This window comes from Mytilus galloprovincialis, chromosome 2 (genome assembly GCF_965363235.1).
Source record: "Mytilus galloprovincialis chromosome 2, xbMytGall1.hap1.1, whole genome shotgun sequence".
NCBI classification, from domain to species: Eukaryota; Metazoa; Mollusca; class Bivalvia; order Mytilida; family Mytilidae; genus Mytilus; species Mytilus galloprovincialis.
Window position 1 is genome coordinate 52,073,027 of NC_134839.1, and position 26,202 is coordinate 52,099,228.

A 26,202-nucleotide genomic window follows, 5' to 3' on the forward strand; every position below is an offset into this window, starting at 1 on the left:
GTTTTTGCAGCATTGTTGAGGGTCTGGTTACTTTTGGGTGCGGGATCATAAGCAAAACTTTATATCTGAAAATTTCGAATAAACTTTCAAATGGCTGGAAATGCAAACAGCATCTCAAACACTTACTGACCTACTAAAAATCATATTTTATTTACATTATTCACTTTGAGTTTGACCCCAAATGAATTGTAATAATCATGCTTAGTTTGTATTGCACTAAAATCGATGTATACAGTACTTGCAATCAATTTATTCTAAGAAAGAAACACATAAGACACATGAGAAAAAACACTGTGTTCTAGCAAGAACGACATCGATAATGCTTTTTTCATAACCAGATAATCTTAAACTCTCTGTTTGCCTGTAAAATATAAAATAAGGCTCAAACTAATGTGAGGTATCCGAAGTAGGTTCTTTTTTGCTGGTTCAGCAAGTGATTTTTAATGCATACTGAATGATACAGTGCCCTTTCTCCGTAGATATTGCTGGAGGTTCAAGGAACAAATTCGTCAAGAAGATGGCAATAGAAACACATTTATGGTATTACAAAGATTAACTTTTTCATTTCTCGATTACAGAAATTTAGGCAGGAATGGCCTATATTTTCCCATTTAATACCGTTCTATTCCAATTTGGATTAGAAAATAAATTTTTCCATATAAAAACAAGAATTGTAGATTCTCTGTAAAGGATTTGAATAGTAAAAACATTTTTTGATAAGATGCGATATTTTTGTTCTCTGCAAATATGTATTGTTTAATTTTCAAAAGACTGCCAATTAATCACAGAAAATACTATAAAAAACTGAAATAATGATAGGTGTTGAAAATATGGTGTTTTGTCAAAGAGGGAAACGTTTACCTCCGTCGCAGGTAACAGGCTCGTAGGAATTGAATGTTTACAGAAAAAGTCCCCCTCCTAGAATAAAGGCGAAATATACTAAAGGGACATTCAAACTAATAAGTCAAAATAAAGTGACAACGCCATTGCAAAAAAAGTCAATAAAACAAATTCAAAGAAAACTAAAGATTTAGCATCATTAAACCAACTTAAAACCGGGGGTGATATCAGGTGTTCCTGAAGGGTAAGCAGATCCTTCCCACATGTGTTGAACTGGCGTGTTGGTAGGTATTCTTTATCATTAAGTCTTATAAGCCAAGAAATGAATTTGAGGGACAAGTTCATAATTTGTTAGTTTTATGCACAATATTACTATCTATAACTTGACGTGAAACACACACTTTTTAAAACGTTCCTACTTGCTGAATCAAACTTTAATCATAAGAAGTTTAAGATATCCATATAGCTGCTGTAAAAGCGTTATAGAAATGTCAATTTTCCGTTCTTTGAAATCCAAAACTTCATTTCAAACCTTTGAACGAACTGAGAAGTATACATTATTATTAAGAATGATCCAACGGAAACTTATCTTCGAGGAATGGAAAGTTGTCCTGTTAAATTTTTAAATTTGGCATGGGTATTACTAAAAATGTAATATCAAAGTCTAAGAAAGGAGATTATCAATCATCGTTTGATTCTTAAAGACTGTTGAGTGTTTCGTATTTTTACGTTATCCCACCAAATTGTGTAACTATCTAAATATTTTCAAATGTTACCTTCCAAAAATGTTCAGATTTGTTCATCTGGAGTTATGGTCTAAATAATGCGCTGGTTTTTTATTGGATTTTTTTTGTTTGTTTTTTGTTTGTTTGTTTGTTTTTGTTTGTTTGGGTTTTTTTTGGAAGGGGGAGGAAGGGACATATCTTATGATAATTTTTTAAACTTTTTTGTATAGAATTTTAATTTTTATATGTTCAGGTATTCGGGTCGTCCATACATGAAAAAAGAATTTCTGTTAAAAATAATTAGGGAAACACACTAATTTATCTTCCGAAACTAACTGAATGAATAAAGATAAAAATTTCAGAGTGTTTTTGGTGTTTTTTTCTTATATTTATTTGAATAATATGTTAATTAACAACAAAATCTGGAGCTGGCATGTCAGTTAACTGCATTTTTGCGCCTGTCCCAAGTCAGGAGCCTCTGGCCTTTGTTAGTCTTGTATTATTTTAATTTTAGTTTCTTGTGTACAATTTGGAAATTAGTATGGTGTTCATTATCACTGGACTAGTATATATTTGTTTAGGGGCCAGCTGAAGAACGCCTCCGGGTGCGGGTATTTCTCGCTACATTGAACACCTGTTGGTGACCCTCTGCTGTTGTTTTTTATTTGGGCGGGTTGTTGTCTCTTTGACACATTCCCCATTTCCATTCTCAATTTTAAAATGTAGAATTCAGAAATATGGGACAGTTTCACATTAATAAGATTGATATATTTCAATATTCATTTTTAAACATGAATACTGAAGTATAAACTATTTCATTGTTCAATATTCATTACGAAACGTTGAATAATGAATTTGGAAATATTTTATTATTCATTATTGAATTTTGAATATGAAAAACGAGTAATGGACCTACTTCTGAGCGGTAAATATTTAAGAATATTTTTCACAAAAGGTGGTTCATTTTTACAAACTAGGAAATACTTACGAGACCAGACCAAGGAATCAAGGCTATGTATTCTATCTTGAGGAAGAGTCGAATTGATAATCTATCTATTGAATGTCAACTGGATCTCTTTGATAAGGCTGTACCTATTTTGTTATACGGGTCAAAGACTTGGAGTAAAATGACCGGGTGCACCTCATTTTTTGCAAACTCATTTAACATTTGAATCAATCAACCTCAGAATGTATAATTTATGCTGAACTTTGGGAGAATCCCAATTTTTCTTTATGCAAAAGTTAGGCAGATTTATAAACGGTAAAGATTGTAAAATTTCTCATGTTCTTTATAAATTATCAATTATAAATTTGAATAACCATTGGTTTGAAAGTAAATGATTGATTTATACGAAAAATGTTTTGATAACTTTGAAATGTTTAATATTTGAGACATGCAGTTTGCTGACAAATGGGTATAAAAAAATGTGGAACAAAATCTCAAAGATCAGGCCACACACTAATGTTTGTCACAGATAGATAGCTTACCTAATGCCTACAGAATTTTTAAGACTGATCTGAAATTTAAAAATTAGAATGAAATTCAAAACAGTGTGGCTGTGGCCATTGATTAACATATTAAATTCATCCATTGACTGGGACAATTTACGTGAACGTGTGGCTGTAACGACCACTGTTCACGACGTAACTACGATAGACATTTAAACTGTGGGGTAACCAAAGGTTTCTTAACGCCTTTAATTATAAAATAATTCGAAAAATTAAACAGGAATAACCTTTATGTTTTGATTTATACAATTGATATAAATCAAAACATCGTGTTATTCCTGATTAATTTTTCGAATTATTTTATATACATTTTATTATTATATATTACATACAAACGTTCACCTAAATTGTCCCAGTCAATGGATGAATTTAATGTGTTAATCAATGGCCACAGCCACACTGTTTTGAATTTCATTCTATCTCAACGTATAACCTAATAATTTATTATTTATATCTTACAAATTTAGATGTGGAAGTCACCGATTACCAATTGAGACGGGAAGATAGAGAGGCTTGTCTCGAAACGACATACTTTGACTTGTCATCTATGCTAATCAATTGATATCGGTGGCGAATAAAGCTTTGGATGTAGAGAAAAAAAAATTGTTACAGGAATATTGCTGTTAAAATCTAAATACATACAAACTCAATGGTTTATTTTTTTGTCCTTTTAATTTTTATTCCTCCATTTCCGTGCTTTTAAAACATAAGTAATAAACCTCATCGAAGTTTTATTTGTTTGGATAAATAATCATGAAATATTTGTGAGAGCGCGTATTCTATATAGACAAAGAAACATCCGCCGATTTAAATAAACATTTCTATAGTTTTCATGCTATTTGCACATTTCTCAATTGGTGAATCTCATCTCCAGAGTAACTTTGTTCTCGGCAAATGATTGGTCGAAATTCAATTTTAATCTTTTACAGGGAAGTTTACCTGTAATTTGGACACTTAATCAGTATCCTGTTGGTATGACTATTGATGAAAGAACTGGACATGTGCAATGGGCTTTTACAATATCTACTCAGACACACCATATGATCACTGCTACAGTAACAAATATCATAGGAAAAGATGTTGTGTCTTGGCAGTTATTGGTATCTATTTCCTACTCAGTCTCCGTTACAAAAATAGAACCAGAGGGAATATTACCAGTACCTACCACGGTTAAAATAATGGGAATGGTGACTTTCAAAAATTTAGTTCAACCAAAAGTTGTACCAGTTGATGTAAGGTATGTGAAAGTATAATTCTTTTATGATTTGCATATAAGGGAATACGGGAATACGACAAAATTATTTTTATGTCTACCTGTGCGAATTTCAAACGCGCAATTTTACACCAGTAATGAAAACCTTCTATCATTTATGGGTAGACTTTACATAGATAAATTCAGCCGTATTTGACGTGAAACTGTACTTAAGTATCCCGTCATACTTTGAACCACACCATTATTTTATTTATTATTTTTACTGTAAGTCTGTTTTTTGTTATATCTACTTTACGTGAGTCTGCATTTATGTATGCCATCATACGACAAAATTATTTTTATGTCTACCTGTGCGAATTTCAAACGCGCAATTTTACACCAGTAATGAAAACCTTCTTTCATTTATGGGTAGACTTTACATAGATAAATTCAGCCGTATAGGAAAAGCAAAATGATAATGTTGAATTTGATGTATGCCTTTTTGTGCTACTTTGTTACATTTGTTGTTTATGTAGTGATATTAAGATGATAACACAATATTGACTGTTGTACCCCTATTTTTGACATTTTTACTCTTTGAGTATGTTTGTTTTGTTCATGCATCGTTGACAATGTAATGGAATTTGATGCGACTGTCATACAAGTGAGAGGTTTAGCTAGCTATAAAACCAGGTTCAATCCACCATTTTCTACATTAGAAAATGCCTGTACCAAGTCAGGAATATGACAGTTGTTATCCATTCGTTTGATGTGCTTGGACTTTTGATTTTGCCTTTTGATTTTTGATTTTCCTTTTTGAATTTTCCTCGGAGTTCAGTATTTTTGTGTTTTTACTTTTTGATATGATTGGTCGAGATGGCTTTCGGTATAGTTTCTTGACGTTATTTATTTTTCGATAGACGACGTTGACCAAACTACTTTGTGTAACCAATGTAAACAAGACGGCGGCGACATTAAAAGTATTTATTTTCACTTTGCGTGAAACATTTAATTAAATAATAAACACAAAAACATTCATTTGAATGATAATAAGATATTTTTGCAGTTTATTTTTTATCAGATAGCAAATTTCATGGAGCATATTTTTTTGAGTGTTTCGTTAACTTCAAAAAATATATTCATGCGCCGGAACAATTCAATGACATAAATATACAATTTACATGTGATAGAGCTAAGAATGTGGAAATTAAATTTCTTATCTCCAACTTTAAGGAATTATAAAGATTAAACTCCTTTTTAAAGGAATTTATTGGTGTATAAACTGGACCAAGTCACCCACAAACATATTATAAAAGTCCTTGTTTGAGAGTAAATTGGTCGAGTTTATACACCAATAAATTCCTTTAAAAAGGCGTTTAATCTTATACTATTATAATTGCATTGTGTATTATTATTATATAATTATAATCCTGGTATCTTTGATAACTACATATAATGTTTTATACAGTCCATGATAGTTTCTAAAATATTGATAAAGCACCAATACTATTACTAAATTATAAATATCAATCATGAGTAAAAAAAACATGTTAAGCTCAGCCTGTGAAAGTGATGTAAACAATTATGAAAATCGGATTTTAAGGCTAGTTTATCTACGTTCAAAGTTGTATGCCTGCTGTAATAAAACATTTGCCATATCTCTTGAATAAATAATAAGTTTTAAGTTAATGGTAAATTAAATGTTTTATGCTGACCAAAGAGTATATTATGGAATATAAATGAAGTTATTTTTGCTTTATGGCACATTCATACAAGTCTTATCTGCTTTAAGGAATATACATGAACTCATATTTGATTTATGGAAATTACATTAATTCAAATATACTTGAAGTCATAATTTCTTTGAGGAAAGCATATGAAGTCATATTTTTGCTTTATGTTCTATATTTAAAGTCGTATTTGTATGATGGAATGCATATGCAGTCATGTTTGTATTGTAGAATGTAACAGAAGTCATATTTACTTGATATGATAAACTTGGAGTTAAATTTGCTTCATGGAATATATATAGATTATTACATTGATACCAGTGGATTATCGGATTAATTCAATCGAGATAAGTAAATTATCGATGTTAAAGTCCGAGATTTGGCGAGGACGTTAAAATTTATAATTTAACTATCGAGATTGGATAAATCCAATAATCCACGCGTAACTATGTAGTAATCTGTTTCTCTAATGATTAAAAGATAAAAAAAAAATTTCTGAACTAAAATGCCCTTCGAGTGCCTTCCACTCTCCACAAAGTTGTCAATTTCATTAGCACCTGTTAGCATATTTTGATTCACTCAGTGAGCTGAGAAAGGTTATGACCCTTAAACTCAGCCAATCATCTTCTGAGATCATCGGCACCCACACGTTGATTAATTTTTTTTATACAATGGGTTCGGAAAGGGATACATTTCCATAGAATTAGAGAAACAGCCATTCATGTTAACTTGATGGAATATATCTGGTGTCTTGTATGCGTTATGCAATATTTCTGTAGTCATATTAACTTAATGTCTAATTCATGTAGTCATATCTGCTTTATGAAATAAACTTTAAGTCATATTTTTATCTAATGTTTTAGAGTAATCAGCTCATATAGTAAAAGAATTAGAGTTCTGCCAGCGCTGACTGACCCATTATCTCCAAGTAGTTTTTCTGTCATATATTATCCTTATTCAGATGATATTGGAATCATATCAGCAGTAAGTCTATATTTAAATATGTAAACAACACGACATGAGTTAACTGCATCCGAAGCGATAATTAAAAATTATAATTTCAACTAGCAATAAGATTATTGGGTATCGGATTAAAAGCTGGTAGACACTTGTCGGTTACGAATTGGTGTTCTGATATTGTTTTCTGTCTAAAATCGTTTTGTTTACATCTGACCTATCTTTACATAAACTTTTAAGTATATAATATTCAAATTGATGCTTATCAATTTCACAATGATATAAAGTGTCTGCAGTGGTAAGATCATTTAATGGGGCAAGCGGTCATAAAAAGAACTAAATTTTATTGGATCAAGGTTCAATTAAATTAATGTAGTTTGGCCGGAACTATGTGTTGCCACTCTTCAATTGAAATAAATAGAAATAATTTGCAAGTTCAAGGTCAGAATATGTTCCTGAATTTGACAAAAAGATATAAAAACAAAGACAACATTAAAATATGATATACAAACTTTGTTGAATATGCATATGGCAATAATTGAAATGAAATATGGGTGTAAGATAAATATATGGAGAGGCTAAATAATTTCGGAAGGGCCAAATGAGATTTTCACATTACTTGCCGTCCGTTTTCCGTCGTTCTTTGTACGTTGTTGTCATCGTCCATTAGCTTTAACAAAACTCGTCTTCTCTGTAACTACTTGGCCGAATTTAACGAAAGCTGCCCACATTATTACCATTATTAAGGTATCTTGTTTTAGATATGTGTCCGATTACCGTGTCTGCAAACTAACATTGCTCACAAGGCTAAATTTAGTACATATACGAGTACAAATATGTTTTGTTTTATTTTGAAAACCGCTATAAATAGAGAAAATTAGACAAGGCAACTTTTTGAGAATATTTAGATCTACCTTTTGTGAATGCGTATCAAAACTGTCAGATGACTTCTTATACGAGTTATTGCCCTAAATCGACGAATTCAACATTTAAAAAAAAAAATTACATACACATTTTCTTAAAATTATAATGATTAGAGAGAAACTTTAAATAACAATAAGGACCAGCAAGAAAAGATCTACAAATAAGTAAAACAACCTGGTCGTAATCGACTGGTGACTGCTTATTGGAGTAATTACCTTTAAATGACGATTTAAAAAAATATATTGTCTAATACCTTGATAACTATAACAGATAATTAGATACTTTGAAAAGTAAAAATGATCGCCAATACCATATCTGCAATAGCCGAAATCGCTAGTCGACAGCTAATTGTAGTTTTTGCTCTTCAATGACGATTTTTTCAAAAAAAAACTTCAGGTTGGCCTAACTTAAAAAACTATAAAAGATATATAAAAACTTAATAAGGCAAAACCAATTAGCAAGACAAGATCAACAAATAAGACACATGTTGCCGAAATGATTAGTAGACTCAATATAGGATTAATTTCTGGTTTTCTATGTGCACATATGTTTGTTAAGAAATATTTCAGTACCAACTTTAAAGTAAGAAACTCTGTTTTTATTGAGTCAGGGTTTAAGTATAAACTGTGTATTTGTATTATTAGGCTGCTAGTCACCCGGTGGAACTTTCAAGAAATGGAGCATTTAATTGGACAGTACTTGGAATGAGATGTGTTCCACATTATGTAAAATGGAATGCTGTCATAGAAAATAGCACTGTTGTATTCAAAAATATAACATCCTTAGTAAATGTAGGAGATCAACCTATTTTCAATATATCCAGTCGTGTAAGTTTGCAAAACTATAAGATATTCGCCAGAGATCAATACCAGTAGGTTTGTGCATCATTTATATGATTGTCTCAGTTTTTCTTTCACTTTTAAATGAGAGAGTAAATAGGAATATATGTACCTTTCTTACTTCTCCAATTTAATCAGTTGTGTCTTTCGTGTACTAAGCAATCTTCCTTTTGTCAGCTTTTTTTTACATAAGAAATGTTGATCAAGGCAGAAATTCCTGGATCAGAAAGAAAAAAAAAAACTAGAACTACTCTTATGCAAGGTGAAAATGGACTTTTAAAGGGCAGTTATATTACAGTCAAACTACACGCAATTGGATTTATCAAAGAAAAAACAAGGATGTACAACCTAAGTGTGAAAATGAATTCAAACAATGTACAAGAGTAACCGATTCTCAACTTTGGTTTGATATATTTGTGATCCCCTTTTAAAATTATTATGAACTTAAAGCACCATCAAACATACTCTCACTCCTCTTTTGCTTGAAACGAAAATTTGACGAGGAAGCAAGAAAAATAACATTTTGAGAAATGTGTCGGAAAGATAGGAATTATTGTATAAAATATCTATCAACTTTGGTAGTGATTAGCATATTTGAATACAGGAAGTGTATGGTTTTCAATGTAGAATGAATTATTTTCTTAATCATATTTATTTGGAAAAAGTGCATTGTCAATGCCGTTTTCTGAATAAAAAATGTAATTATGAACTGAATACAAATAATCTTATCGAATGTTTAAATAATCTTATTCTAAAAGGTTGTCGATTCAACACTGTAACATGTGTAATTAGATCTTTGAATATTGTTTTTATTGGTATTAGTATTGATTTTGTGATCGGTCAATTTGAATCAAACTAAATATAATGTTTTATAAACATAAGCACATTCATGACTCTACAATATGTCCATACCTGTAACTAGGCATTGCACAAGGTCATGTTTTTCTCTGACTATTAATGATGTCTTTACACTAAATTCATTGGATGTTGTAATGATTGATATTTTAGTCTTAGATGCATGCTTTTTTACTAGTTGTTATTGGCTTTGAACGAGCTGTCAGTTACTTAGAGTACTCTCATATCTGTACTTAGTGTCTTTTTGTAGTGGGGATGTATAAGTACCCGTCCACGTCTACTCTGTGTTATTGTTAGATGTATTTCTATTTGTATCCATCGCATGTGTTAAGCCTTTTTCAACTGATTTTTTAAGTGTGTTCTTATGTTGTACTGTTTGATCACTTTCCTAGGTTAGATGAATGGTTGGCGCCTTCAGCCGAGTTTAATCCCGTCACATTATGTATGTGCCTGTCCCGAATCACGAGCCTGTAACTCAGTGGTTGGCGTTTTTTGCTGTGTAACACATTGTTTTTCATTCATTATTTTGTACATAAATTAGGCCGTTAGTTTTCTCGTTTGAATTGTTTTACATTTGCCATTTCATGTCCTTTTGTAGCTGACTATGCAGTTTTGGCTTTGCTCATTGTTGAAGACCGTATGATGACCTATAGTTGTTAATTTCTGTGTCATGTGGTTTCTTGTAGAGATTTGTCGCATTGGCAATCACACCACATCTTCTTATTTTTGTATACGCAATCCTTTGAAAATCATTTTTCATCTAACTAAAATCGTTTATGACATGTTAAAAGAAGATGCAGAAATCAGTTCATCTTCTAAAATTGAAATATTAAAAGAATCTGACTAAATAGTAAAATAAAAAATGCTCCATCTTATGACCTTACAATAAAAAAATATACAGGTAGTATGTTTTTGAAAGGCAAATTCTGTTATGCCACCCTTCAGCTTTTCATTTTCAGTGTCATATCATTGTTTTGAAAATCTATTCTTAGAGAAGAAAAATTGTATACTACATTTCAAGTTATAGAATGTCCCCAAGACCACCTTTTTATGTAAAATTTAAAAGAAAAAGATACTTTGATCCCAAGTCCAATATATAATCATATTTACGTCTAAACATGTGACAGCATAATTTATGACAAAACAATACGAAAAACAATTGTGACAAACATGAACCAACAACCACTCTTTCACCTATTCATTTTACTTTTCACCAACAATATGTGTGGTATAGAACATGAATACACTGCGGACGGTCTAACCACGATATCACAGATATTTATTCTCATCTATATGATTATATATATGTAGGTAGATGGAATCTCTGGAACCTATTTCCAGTCATCAAAGATGTCAAGTTCTGTCAAAAACATTTTCTTGGATTCTCTGGAAGCCTTTGAAACTTTCACATTTGATTTTATTGTGACAGAAGCCCGACCACTGAATGGAAGAATTTATATAATATTTTCAACTCCAGAAGGAACAGAATCAAGGCTTCAATTAAACATGCAATTCTCAGTACGTAAACCGCTGCTTGTCTTCGAACCTACTACACTAAGAGAAAACATTGTACGTGGAACTCAGAAAATACTAGATGTTCAGGTTCACAATGATGGAGAAGTAGCTGCTAAGAATGTCATAGTATCTCTCCCAAATGACAACAGACTATCCCTGGTTTCGTTTGCAACAGTCGACAGGCTAAACAGCAATGAAAACAATAATGGGATCATAATAGGTCCAAATGAAAAAGCCATGATGTCTTTAGTTGTCACAGCTGGTTTGAATGATGGATTGGGGGAGATGAGAGGTACCATAGTTTTAAACACAGATCTAACAGCAGCATCACTATCCTACATATTTTATATCACGTCTTTATCAAAGTTGAATCTGACTATTACAGTTAAAGATGAGTATACATACTTCGCATCTGGTGCACCTTTGGTGAGTGGAGCTGAAGTTCGATTAATCAATCCAAGGCGACAATATTCAGAGAAAAGATACACAACAAATGAAACAGGTTATTGATATATCTTATTCAGAAAATCAGCCATTTTGTTGGAATTTGTTAGAGAAAAACATATTAAATTGCCTTGATGTAGTTTTAAGAATGTACACACTTTTTAACTCTACTCTAAATTTCATGAGATTACTGTGGAACTACAATTTTAGTGAGTGTCAATTTCCTAATTGATGAACACATCGTTTCTTCGTGGGGTTGATCGTTTCTGGTTAAAAAGTAAAATAACAAAAAAAACGAGGAAAATTCAATATAGAATGTCCCTAATCAAATTGCAAAATCAAAATCTCAAACACATTGAACGATTGGATAACAACTGGCATATTCCTGACTTGGTACATGCATTTTCTTATGTAGAAAATAATCTATATTAAGATAAATGATAGTTAATGATCGCCTGATAATAGTTTTAGTTAGCTTTTTTTTTTAAATTTATTTACTAGTTTTAAACAATGTAATGTTATAACTGACAAGCTCTAATTTAAACAGTTTTGAAAAGAAGTTGTTTATCAGTTTTGAGATTGGAATCATTAAACCTTTTACTATTATACAGAACACAACATATTTGTTATTTTGTCTCAGCAATATTTTGACACAAGTTTTGACATTGTTAAATTTTTTTTACCATCTTACATATCATTATGGTCAATAAATTGAATTAAATGTTTATTAAAGTGTATATTCAACTATGAAATGCAAGTCTTATGTTATGTGGTCAGCTCTGACTATATTTGTTTTAACATAAAAGAAAATCAAACCATACTGGGTCTATGTCAATCTGATTAAAATACAGATCCTGTTGACACATATTGAGTAAAATACAGATCCTGTTGACACATATGGAGTAAAATACAGATCCTGTTGACACATATTGAGTAAAATACAGATCCTGTTGACACATATTGAGTAAAATACAGATCCTGTTCACACATATGGAGTAAAATACAGATCCTGTTGACACATATTGATTACAATACAGATCATATAGACACATATTGAGTAAAATACACATTCTGTTGACACATATTGAGTAAAATACACATTCTGTTGACACATATTGAGTAAAATACACATTCTGTTGATACATATTGAGTAAAATACAGATCCTGTTGACACATATTGAGTAAAACGATCTGACAAATGTCTGTATACTTTCTATTTTACAGATTTTTCATGATTCTCTAATTTTGTCAACACCTGATAAACACCTTGTAATATTTTGACTTGTAATTTTAAATAAATACACTTTATAAATCGAAATATATGAAATATTACTATAATGATATTTATGAATGCTTAGAATACAGTTTTTATGAATTATAAATTTATTAAAGTATTTTAGTATCTTATTGTGGTATAAGTAATTGCATAAATTTGGTATAGTTTGCATATTGATAAAACAAAATGTGTTTCCTTCACTTTTGTTCAATACTTTTGTTCCAATTCAATCATAAAGCCCATTGTCCTCACCAACTTTGATATAGCTTGGTGAGCCACTAAATCTATATACGTTTAGATTTTACTTCCAGATACTCCTCATGTTTAGTAAATGTGCACACATGAAATGATAAAAATGGGTTATATGTTGAGACCAAATAATCTAAGTTATGTCATTAGTTTTGTCCATTTTCTGGCTAGTTTAGACATTTTATTACTTAGTAAGAGTACTTATGCAATACCTGGATGAGTGCAACTGTCATGATAAACAAACATTACACTCATGTTGGAGTTTTATTAAAATTCCCACATCTTAAATGTCAAACTCAGTTGACCACATAAAATTAGACTTGCATTACATAGTTGAATATACACTTGAATAAACATTTTATTGAAGTTCTTGACCATAGTTATATGTAAGATAATAAATATACAAAAACATATGTTTTTTATTTACATATCAATTTTAATTTTTCAATTTATTATTTATTAGATATAAGAAGATGTGGTATGAATGCCCATGAGACAACTCTCCATCCAAGTCACAACTATAAAAATAAACCATTATAGGTCAAGGTACGGTCTTCAACACGGAGCCTTGGCTCACACCGAACAGCAAGCTATAAAGGGCCCCAAAAAATCACTAGTGTAAAACCCTTCAAACGGGAAAACCAACGGTCTAATCTATATAAAAAACGAGAAAAACGGGAAAACATGAAACACTTATGAACCACATAAACAAACGACAACTACTGAACATCAGATTCCTGACTTAGGATAGGTGCAAACAATTGCAGCGGGATTACACGTTTTAATGATACCAAACCTTCTCCCTTATCTGAAACAATAGTCTAACATCACAATATAGAAAGACACACGATAAAATATCAATTGGAATGGTTAAACTCTATCAAAAAAAGTAGTAACACAAATTAACACACAATGAACGAATACATTTGATCTATGATACAATGTAAATACAAAGTTAATAAAAATAAGGGATAAGTCTGTTATCAATTTGTTAAAATGAATTTGTTGTACGTTTGAATCCGCTGGTTATCTGTTGTAATTGAACTTATGATTTACGATCTTTTTGATCATCTTCACCATCTTTTGTTTTTAATAGAAATCCTGTTTGGGCTCAAATTTACTTTTCGGGCCAAAAGCATTTATCATTTTTCAGTTCTTGAAAAGAGGTCTTCCAGTAACCGCTGCTACGAATAAATCATGTGTAAAGAAATGATGTAATGTAATAATAGGCATTGTGGATGTTGAATTCAGATGGACTGAATCACATTACCGACGATGCTTTAAAAGCTTCAAATATTTTAAACAAAATTTTTTTTTCTTTCACTTAACCCTGTAACAACTTGTACCTGCATCATCTTTTATATTTTATTAATTTTTAGAATTGTAATTTTTTAGTTATGGGTCTCATTAATATAGTCGTAGCTATGATCATATTACATTGATAATGTTTTATGTTGAAGGATTTGTAATGTTTGAAGATATACACGAAGACCAGTATACTCTTTACGCACAAGCAGGGGGTCATAGTTCATATTCAGCTGTAATCATAGTATCACCTGACAGTGATATACAGGAAGTGTTCTTGCAACGGATAGCTGTAAAATATAGATGGACAGTAACACCAACTACAGTCCAAGATAAATATGTCATCACATTGGAATCTACTTTTGAAACTCATGTAAGCTGATAGTTCCTGTGTTAATATGTTTTATGCCTGCCTATAGTTGTAGGGGGCCAAAGTGTATGGTTACTTTATGCCTCCGCCTTAATAATCTGATAGTGATGTTAAAATATGAGGTGTCCTTCTGTGTGTATGTGCATCAATGCGTCCGTCCATACTGCCATGTAGGCGCATGCAATTTTTGCATGATTGTTATGAAATTCGTATCAAAGTTAACAATCATAATGAGAAATGGGTACACTTTGTTTTACTTTTATGTCACTGACACTTTCATCTTGGTAAATCCTCCAAGTAATAGCAGGATAAGTTTAAAGATCAGGTAATATTTAAAGATAATGAATCGATTCATGTATGACGTTGTATAATGCAATGTGTTGTTTTATCTTTCAATATGAAATTTGTATTATATATTGTGATAAAGTTCAGGCTATGCGTCTAATAACATATATTAAAGAATGACTTTATAAGTTTTAACCATGCATAAACATTGATAAACTGTTTTTTTTTTTTTATTTGTAACCCTACAGGTCCCAATGCCAGTAGTTACAGTAGACCCTGCAAAGGTGAATACTATTCCATATGAATTAGATGAAGAAGATACCATGGAGTTTACTATCACTAATCACGGGTTGATCAGAGCCGATGATGTCAGATTTGCTTTGCCTTTAAACCATCCTTATCTCAATTTCAACATGGTATGTACTTATAAATATTTGAACTAAAAAGAATGTGTTCTTGAAAAGTAAAGTAACATCTACAGGTCCCCATTTATCTTGCAATACCATTTCTTCCCGCTAGCGACGAAAGTGTTCAATATTAAGTTTTCATAGTTTTGTCATTTTATTCGATACTATAACACATATAAGTAAAAGATCAACTGTATTTGGTGTATGGAATGATTGTAAGGTGTACATGTCTGTCTGGCAGTATTCATATGATCTTGACCTCATTTTCATGGTCCAATGGTCAATGTTCAGTTTGTGTGGTTTTGTCTGTTTGTCAGGTATTATAAACATGAACCATATTCATATGGCTACCTTTATTCTCTGAAAAAGAAAAGTTTGGCAAACAATAAAATACAAAAAAAATCTTTAATGTCATTGAAAGCGTTTCAGGACATATTGCTACCCAAAATATTTTTTTAAAATAATACATTTTATGATCCCCTTCGAGAATATTGATTGGTATTCCTTTATTCCTTCATGCAAAGCCCCCACGACCATGGTTTATAGCAAATATGTAATAATCATGTAAAGAACAAATGGTGCAAGTGTTTTTTTTTAAACATATGGTTGAAGGCGCCCACTTGAATGAAATGAGAACGGCTGACAAAAAAATAATATAATCTTAAATATTATCCACCCTGTAGCACAAATCTGTCATATTAGATATGGGCAAATTAATTTTACTTATACGCCAAGATTTGCAGATCATTTATAGGGCCCAAAGACAAATATACTGCAAAAACTGAATTGATTTTCCCATAAAATATAGAGTGTTTCTTGTTGTTTCTTTTTTCATTTGTATTTTTCAATTGTGCCCGATGCACATGACTTATATTAGGTGAGATTGACAATTTACAGTAAACCAATAGGAAATGGTGATTGTAATACGTGACTAATTGGTGATGATTGCCACATTTAAGGAATTGTAGCATATATAAAGGACTAACTTCTTACAGTACTACAAATTGTTTGAGTTTATACATAAAAATATAAATAGGACATTTGAAAAACAAAATAAGTAATGTAAGATAAATACAGTGTTGCCAAAAGTGTTTAATGATAGAAACCAATACAGGCTTTATCAAGCCTCAAATATAGATTTTAGCTCAACAAATTTCTGTTTTCTTCAGACTGTTGACGAGATTGGTAGCGTCCCAGCAAACACGTCAATCAAAGTATCGATTTTAGTGACACTTAAGAATACAAGAAAGAAGAGAAGTTTTGCTGCAGCTTCAGTATGTGGAATGGCTGTATTGTATGACTATATATGTGGAAGTAAACAGACACGAAATCTTGACATAACATTAACACGGGAATATCCTGGCCGACCACCTCTCCCATGCGGTGGAGGTAGTGGTGGGAGAAGTGGTGGTAGTAGAGGAGGAGGAGGAGTATCTTGTGAGTATTCAATTACTGTCTACAAGTATGTTACTATTTCTAAACAAATTTTTTTCTGGGATGTCAACATTCTAGGTGAGGATTGAGAGAATGATGTGATGTAAATTATTTGTGTCATCATAGCAATGTTAAAGGAAAGTTAATGTTATAATACATTGTACTCAAGCTGCAGTATGATGTCAGTGATGATAGCATCAGTTTAGCTAGGGAACTAACGACATCTATTCGGTCCTTATGATATTTGTTAACCATTTTCAGACCAAAGAGCTACGGATTTTACCTATTTCAAAACGTTCGGAATTGCAGGTTCAGGTCGCATTTATTTCCAAACTGTTTATATTTTAACACCCGTGCATAGCTTGTCGATGTATATATGTCGTTTCATTAGATATTGTTTTATGATATAACGTACCTTATAATGTCTGAATATTCATTTCCTTCACACTATTATATAAGTATTCCCCTTTGCATATGTCTCCGACTTTTTCGTTCAGCCATATTGAATCTCGTCATGACGTCATTAAAAACAAAATCAGATAACTCTAATAACTTCGATCTCCTATGTTGGACACATGTATTATACACATACAGAATAGGAAACACACGTTTTAGTTGGTTTACGTTTTACTGAACGGGATTCGTGTGTTTTCATATTTTGCAAAAATAATTATTACGAAATGTCGGCAGTACAGGGAATAACAATTATTTCCGATATAGCTAATGCATATTTTCAGGCTTTTTATGTCGTATATAAATCACCGAGGGGTGTCGGAATTGACCAAAATAAAGACCGACCGTATGTACGTCTTTCTTCGGGCAATCCTGACACGTTTGCTTATATAGAACGTCCAACTTGCTGTGCGGGATCTACAAGTACTTTTGCAACATCTATTCGAGGGGTCTGTAGGCGACATGTTAGGCAACAGGTCTGTCCGTATCCAATATGCTCTAATTTTCCAATGTTAGTCCAAATTCCCCCGATCTTTATCCCAGACGACCTCTTTTAACGGGACCTATCTAAAATGTATTTATTGTAAACTTATTCTCGCCATGAACATGCATGAAGTATTTGCCACTGGACGTTGAGTAACCAACAATCAATCAATCAATCAATAATTTTCAAATCCTTTTTTTCCCATATTGTTACGCTATTTTAGTCTGCGTCATCGTGACAGCTTTAAAATTCTCCAAGTTATCTACACCTATAGAACGATTTTCTTAAGGTACCGACTTTTTATCTTCAAGGGACAAACCATGTTTTATTACTTTAATAAAAAAAACAAGCAAAATTAATGTTTTTTTCAATAACACACAGGAACATTTTGGAACTCCATGTTGAATCCGCCCGCCCTTCGTTTTCAATTCAATCAGACAGTTTTTATATTTCCGTTTTATGGGACTATTATAATATACCATTGTCCGTCCGTCCGCCTGTTTGTGCGTCTGTTTGTCTTCAACATGTCGGGCAATAACTCTAAAATGCTTTAACCAATTAACATGAAACTTTGGTGAATAGTTTACATCTATTGATGAAAGCTTTCTTTCGATTTTGATAAATGTTTAGATTTTACGTTTCCGATTTATTGGGTTTTATTCACTAAAAAGGGGATCTTCCAGTTTTCGGACTATAAATCAAAAATGCTTTGAGCAGTTTGCATGAAACTTATGTGAATTGTTTATATCTATTGAATTAAGTTCCTTTTGATTTTTATAAATTTTAGAGTTTACTTTTCCAAGATAAGGGTTTTTTAATCATAAGAAAGGATGGATTTTCCAGTTTTTGGACAAAAACTCAAAAGTGCTTCGACCAGTTTTCATTAAACCTTAGTGACTGGCTAATATCTATTAAAATTGAGGTTTTTTTTTGTTGTTTTTTTTTATAAATTTCTGAAATGACAATAAGAATAATGGAGCTTTATCTGTTGAAAAAATCACCGGCGAATCATGCGCTCATGACGCGCGCAGCTCCTTAATTTCACTTCCATAATAATCTATAAATAAATTGGTATTTGAACAGTTTGTAAATAAAGAATTTTACTCGCCTTGTTGTCAGAAAGTTATATATTAGTTATGGCAGTAGCAAGTTTGATGATTATGTACTCTGACATTAATGATTTTTTTGCAATTGTGATGAAATTTTGAGTTCTATTTATTATAAAAAAGAAGATGTGGTATGATTGCCAATGAGACAACTGTCCACAAGAGACCAAAATGACACAGACATTAACAACTATAGGTCACCGTACGGCCTTCAACAATGAGCAAAGCCCATACCGCATAGTCAGCTATAAAAGGCTCCGATAAGATTATGAAAAACAATTCAAACGAGAAAACTAACGGTCTTATTTATATAAAAAAATGAACGAAAAGAAAATATGTAACACATAAACAAACGACAACCTCTAAATTACAGGCTCCTGACTTGGGACAGGCATATACTTAAATAATGTGGCGGGGTTAAACATGTTGGCGGGATCCCAACCCTCCCCTTAACCTGGGACAGTGGTATAACAGTACAACATAAGAACGAACTATAAAAATCAGTTGAAAAAGGCTTAACTCATCAGATGGATAAAAATACAAGTGGACGTGGCCGGGTACTTGTACATCCCGACAAAAAAAAGACATTTGGAACAGATCTGAGAGTACTCGCAGTTATCTAACTGCTAGTTCAAAGCCACTAACAACTAATAAAACAAATCATGTATCTAAGACTAAACTATCAATCCGTACACATCCAACCTCCAATAGATTTAGTGTAAAGACGTCATAAACAGCCAGAGAAAAACATGACCTTGTGCAATGCCAAGTTTAACTGAAGTATTTGATTTTTCATTGTAGATTCTGGGGGAAATTCTGGTACAGGATCCGGATCATCAATAACATATAATCCTGTGACTCCACTGTCGTGTGACTGTGCAGCTACTTTGATTAAAAGTTGTGCTTTGGGTTTTAATCCTATTGCAGGATGTGGGCTAGCTTTATCATCTTTGGCAACATCATTTAGTGTAAGAACATTTTAATGTGTATACCACTGCTCCGAATTTACCGAATACTTATGTATTCTGACATACAATGGCCATGTGGGAAATTTTCGTTGCATATTTCTAGGGAACTACAAATAAGAGTGTCCTGAACTTGTTATCAGGCTTTTGGTCAATATACTCTACCATGTAAAGCGTTTTCAAGTGCATCGCTCAACAATTTCCTGTTTACCAAATAGGACATGGACTTTGCTCTTTCATGTCAAACATAACTCTTCATAATCTAGTGAAAGGATTTTAATCAAGCTTTTACTAATTGTTCATGACGGAATGTCATTATGCATCGTCATTTTCACTCTCCAATCGGAATGATTTCTGAGGTTTCATATACAAAATTGGACTTAGCAAGTAAATGGATTTCAATCAAACTTTCTCGGATTTGTCACAACATAACGCCATTCTGCACTATTTTGGAGTTTCCAATACAAAACATGATTTTGACCTTTCATAGTATACACTACAAACCTTTAAAGTCTGAAATGGCCTATATCTGTACTCGACTGTACTGACTTTTACTCGACCAGTCTGAAATGGTCTGACTTTTACTTGACATTACTCGACCCCAGTCTGAACCATACTTGACTGTACTGAATCGTACTTGACCCTGATCATTGCCGTTGAAAATAGTCTGAACTATTACTCGACCAGTCTGAAACAGTCTTAACCCATTCTCGACATGTACTCGACCTGTATTTCCAGTCTAAACCATACTTAATCAAAGGTCTGAACAATACTCGACCAGTCTGAACCATACCAGACCAAAAACCTCTACTTTTTTAACTGTTAAAATAAATTTCTTTTTAACTGATATTAAAACAACAGCCAACAAAATTTATAAAAAAAATTTAACCTTATAAAAGAAATATATCTCTGATTATATTTAGGATAAAAAAATATATTATATATAACTTATATCAAAAAGTGATAAAACTAAATGAATAAATAAAATTGTTTTTTTTATTCGTGGTGAAATATAAAGTATAACCTCTGCTTGGGGGCAAACTCATAAATAAGATCACACTTGGCCAGAGGTATTAAATTTTAAATAACATTGATTCGAAATTGCAACATCCTGTTTAAATTAAATAACAAGGCCTTTCTAATATATATGTATGTACTAGATAATGTAATACACGAATTTAAGAAAATAGGGCTTTCCTTTTACCTGTAAAACACACATGTACTGAGGTAATTAGAACATATTAAAGTGCTTTATGTATGTCATGTTAATTTGACAAAAAAATACTTAAATTTATTGAAATATTTTTTTTACTGTTACTTTGGAATACATTTCCTTTTTTAAAAAGGTTATCAAGGATTGCTATGGAAATTCTATTATCATGATTATATTAAATTCTTGGTTTAATAAACAAAACAATTAAGCTCTCATTTTTTTTTTAATCTATTAAGTTGTTTTATATACTATTTTAAATATATCTTAATAAAAAACATTCACTGCATTATTACCTGAACTCAACTGACACGATAAATCTATACTAGGCTTAAGTTAATGGTGAAAATAGTCCAGTTACCATAAGATACTTCCGAAATATTCATAAAATTTTTAATAATATTGAAATATCAGTCACAACTCATTTTTTTTAGATTATTTGATCAGCTTGTTTTATTTATATTTTAAAAGTTGATATACATTATTATGTAAGTGTTGATTAATATTGAGCTGAAGTTATATTATGGTTGACTATTGTGAAATTTTAATTTCAATACTGTATTGAATACATTTTTGATTTCAAGTTGTTGTTCAAATTTCATTTTTATTAAAAGAATTCCTAAATTGATAAAATTCAGTTGATAGATACAAAGAATAGGTCTAGATTGGTTAAGACGTGATCAAGTATGGTTCAGACTAGATCGAGTATGGTTCAGACTAGGTCGAGAACGGTTCAGACTAGGTCGAGTACGGTTCAGACTAGGTCTAGGACGGTTCAGACTCGTATAAAATGGTTAAGTACTGGTCAAGTACACATTCAGACTGTTAAGTATGGTTCAGACAACAGTCGAGTATTATCAAGTAAATCTCAGACGAATTCAGACTGGTCGAGTAAAAATCAGTACAGTCGAGTACAGATATAGGCCATTTCAGACTTTTAATGGTTTGTAGTGATAGTGAGTGAACAGATGTTATTAATGAATATAATTTTAACAGAACATACATTTCTGAGTTTTAAAAGTCCCACCTTCAACCTTACATCTTTTTCAGCATAACCAATTTCCTGATACAATGCTAAAAAATATTTGAGAAATTTACTTGCAGTTTATGAAAAACCACTCGACATCTCTGAGCAAATACTTGATTTTGATGTCTAAATATTTTTTTGAAACAGATATGTGAAAAATAAGGAATATTGTAATAAATGGTCGATCTTTCATTGTCCCTGTTGAATTTATTCACACATTATCCAGAGGATTTAGAGTTGACATATGATTATGTCCAGACACTTCGCCTGCAGTCAGTTAAGACTTAGTTTCATTTACTAGTGCAAAACATATTGTTGAATTTGTATTGATTAAAATTTGTAAATTATTTTGCCAAAATGTTTAAGAGATTATTTGTTTTGCTTTTTTAACAGGAAGATAGAACTGGAGGAAGTGCACTAATTGGTACACTGAATGCTTTACTTGGACTTATTGATACATTTTTTGGTTGTGTAGCTGGGTTTCTAGGCCCTGTTGGCAGCGTTGTATCAACGCTTTACACAGCTGCTAGGTAATATATTGATGTGTATTGTAATGGACAAACCTTTGTTCTCACAAAAACTATTTGTATGAAAATAATAAGTCTTTAAAGTAATCTACTGCCTGAAGATTTATCTTATACTCATTTATCTGATTGCAATGTGAGCCTTTCAACAATTGAAGCAGATAAAGCTAACATAACTACTACTGTCTCAAGAGTATTCATAATATTTTGTTTACAATTTTTATGCTAACACCTTAAATGCATGATGCTATGTTACAACATGTTGGAAGTTATGTAAAATTAAGACATGTACCTCCCTCCTGCAAAGCTCTGATTCCTTGCCCAGCTTTTGCTATACTTTTTTGTCCTTTTTGGTTTAGACGCTCTTTATCTGTTTTTAAATAAGCTTTGGATTTTCAAATATTTTGGCCTCGAGCATCACTGAAGAGACATTGATAGTCGAAATGCGCATCTGGACATTTAACATGCATACAGACAGAAGAAGAAGTATACTTATCTACAAAATTATTTTTCATTTACCTGTGTTTAATTTTGATATTACAAACGGCGTAATTTTTGTTCAAAGCTGATGTTTTTCTGAAATTGTTTAGCATTTCACAGAGGTATAATACTTTTACTATAATTATTCATCACTTATTTTTATTAACTTTGTATTTACATTGTATCATAGATCAAATTTATTCGTTCAGTGAATGTTCATTTGGTCACTACGTCTTTTGATTGAGTTAAGTCATTCCAATTGATATTTTATAGTGTGTCTTTCTATGTTGTGATGTTACACTATTGTTTCAGATAAGTGAAGGTTTGGTACCATTAACACGTTAAAACCCGCTGCAATTGTTTGCACCTGTCCTAAGTCAGGAATCTGATGTTCAGTAGTTGTCGTTTGTTGATGTGGTTCATAAGTGTTTTTCATTTCTCGTTTTTATATATAGATTAGACTGTTGGTTTTCCCGTTTGAATGGTTTTACACTAGTAATTTTTGGGGGCCCTTAATAGCTTGTTGTTCGGTGTGAGTCAAGGCTCCGTGTTGAAGACTGTACCTTGACCTATAATGGTTTACTTTTATAAATTGTGACTTGGATGGAGAGTTTCATTGGCACTCATACCACATCTTCCTATATCTATAAATTGCTTTACATGACCAGTATAGTATTAAACTGGACCATATTTCTCATCTTAACCAATTGTTCTCAAAATAATAGCAATAGCTGTGTGGTTTATACAATTTCAGAAATATAATATTGTTTGACAACTTCCTGTCATAACCATGATAACGGGTCAAAATTTCAGTCTTGAATATCTAAAGGATCAAATCTAGATTTTATGTCTAAATATGAAACACATTTTATCATTATTCAATATGTTTTGACATTATTTAGATGTCTGGTTGATGTTCATTATAATTGTGATAATAGTGGAAGGCGAAGACGTGATGTTAGCAGTGAAGTTGTGAACAACTTGTTAGATTCTGCCAAGCCTGTTGATAATTTTCTGTCTATGATGCAGCAGATTCTCAATGATGAAAACATGTAAATAAAATAATTATATTATATTTTATAGAAGTAAGAGATAACCAGAATTAAAGATCACAAACTATATACATCCAATGATAGTAGATATACTGTACACGCACATGCATTACGTGTATTTAATTGAGCAATGCTTCCATATGTTTGCTCTCCAACTTTATACTTATTTATTGAAAGGTCAAAGATATCAACTGAAAACCCAAAATATATTTTATAAATTAAAAAAAAGTAAAGTATGTAGATATGGTATAACGTATTTCTTTAAATTAATGCGTCGGATTTTCCAAGCCACATTCCAATCTGTTTTTGTAAATAAACCTTATCCAGAAGTGTTTTTCATAGTTTTGTAAAACTATATTTTTTTTTGGCCAATGCTGTGACGGATTTTTTGATTTTCTTCCCTTTATATTTTTTTTCTATAAGTATAAACCACATCTCTCCCTTTAAATTAAATGGTTGTTCCCTACATTGTTAGTTGTACAAGTACTTGCTTCTTCTGTTTCTAAGTTTTCTAGTCCGTCTCAAATAATTGACTTGATACACTTGTGGTTATTCTATTTAGAACTTTTTAAAATTGATATAGCTGCATCTTTAATTTTTTATTCAATTACTTTTATTGATAGCATCCTTTAGATAATTATTTCAACAACACTCTGAAACAACAGAATTACCTCAAATAATCTGTTAAAAATCATTTGCAATTTATCTGTGTAGGAAGAACCTCATTATAAGCATTATTTTGAATTAAAGGTATGATGTTGATTCTTCATGGTATGGAGCATTCAGAACAGTTGTATCTGATGAAAGCCAATTAGGGGTCCAGCTGTCATCAGATGAATTCAGCAATATACTAAGTACGATCAACGACGAAACACACAAATCTACGTTGAATAAATTCTTACAAAGATGGAACAACACAGGTACTTTATTTCTGTTTTTGTAAGCTGACTTGTCTTACAGAGCTTCTGTAAACAAATTCAATAATTTGGAGTTTATTTACTTTTACAAAAATATTTTTCTTTGAAACTTCTGGACCAATTAGAAGTAAACTTGGCCAAAATCTTCTTTAGGAACCCACTGTGCAACAAATGTGTCCGATGGTCCTGCCTACCAACCAAAATGGTCGACAAGGCTAAGATTGAACATACGAATAAGTTTAGTCTATTATCTCAAAAAATGATATCGATAGAGAAAATATTATAGATGTTTAAAATATCAATATCGATAGACAGTCAATTTTTACCAGAAGACAATACCTTCTTGGAGTAATTGCCCTTAAATGACGATTGTATTATGTTTTGCGACATGGGCTTTAATATTATAAAAGTATAATAGAGAAAGAGAAACTGCTAACAGCAAAATTGATCTATAAAACAGGATAAACAAACTAGTAAATTTTACATTTTTTGCCATATTTTTTTTAACGTTTTGAGGGTTGTCTTGAAATGTCTTGCAGTAATTGATAAACTATTGAAAATGAGATTAGAAATGTTTGACAATCTTAAAAATTGTCAGGATCACAGCACCAGCGATGCTTTGATTAGTGTGTAAATTTTCAATTAATACAAGATTGAATCAGTTTATTACTATTCTGTCTTCTGAATTTAACATACACATTGTAGTTCATCATCCTAACTTTTCATTATTCAGTTTGGGTATTTTAGGGAAAGGTTCAGAAAAGAAAACGTTTTCCGGTAATTTTCTTCTCATTAAGTTAAGATTCCGTGATTAACTTAATAATGTAATGGAAATTGAAACAAATTGTTCACTGATTACTTTTTTTAACATTAGTAATAACTATATGTACTCAATTGACAATGTGACTTTTGAAATATTCATGATAATTCAATCCACATGCCCTTGATTGTGAAGGCATCCCCTAGTAGCTTCGTATTTATTATGACCTTGCTACTGATTTTATCTGTTAAAAAAACAAGACTACAGAAACAACCCTCTCATATTTAAAGGAAAGTAAAATTTTAAGGGATTCATAGCAAAGGAAAACCTAAACAGTTGGAGAACAAAAACTAAACAATTATTGATTT

General features: G+C 31.5%; 1 protein-coding gene across 1 annotated transcript in view; it reads left to right on the plus strand.

Annotated features, from left to right (window-relative positions):
* LOC143063814 (uncharacterized) overlaps window positions 1-26,202 on the plus strand; it is a 100,204-nt gene that overhangs the window by 68,648 nt on the left and 5,354 nt on the right. The window contains exons 21-31 of the mRNA XM_076236195.1: window positions 4,004-4,311; window positions 6,860-6,980; window positions 8,522-8,704; window positions 10,883-11,588; window positions 14,516-14,733; window positions 15,264-15,431; window positions 16,592-16,859; window positions 19,701-19,867; window positions 22,495-22,631; window positions 24,008-24,157; window positions 24,908-25,077. Coding sequence (XP_076092310.1) covers window positions 4,004-4,311; window positions 6,860-6,980; window positions 8,522-8,704; window positions 10,883-11,588; window positions 14,516-14,733; window positions 15,264-15,431; window positions 16,592-16,859; window positions 19,701-19,867; window positions 22,495-22,631; window positions 24,008-24,157; window positions 24,908-25,077 — 2,596 coding nt within the window. The remainder of the gene's footprint in view (window positions 1-4,003; window positions 4,312-6,859; window positions 6,981-8,521; window positions 8,705-10,882; window positions 11,589-14,515; window positions 14,734-15,263; window positions 15,432-16,591; window positions 16,860-19,700; window positions 19,868-22,494; window positions 22,632-24,007; window positions 24,158-24,907; window positions 25,078-26,202) is intronic.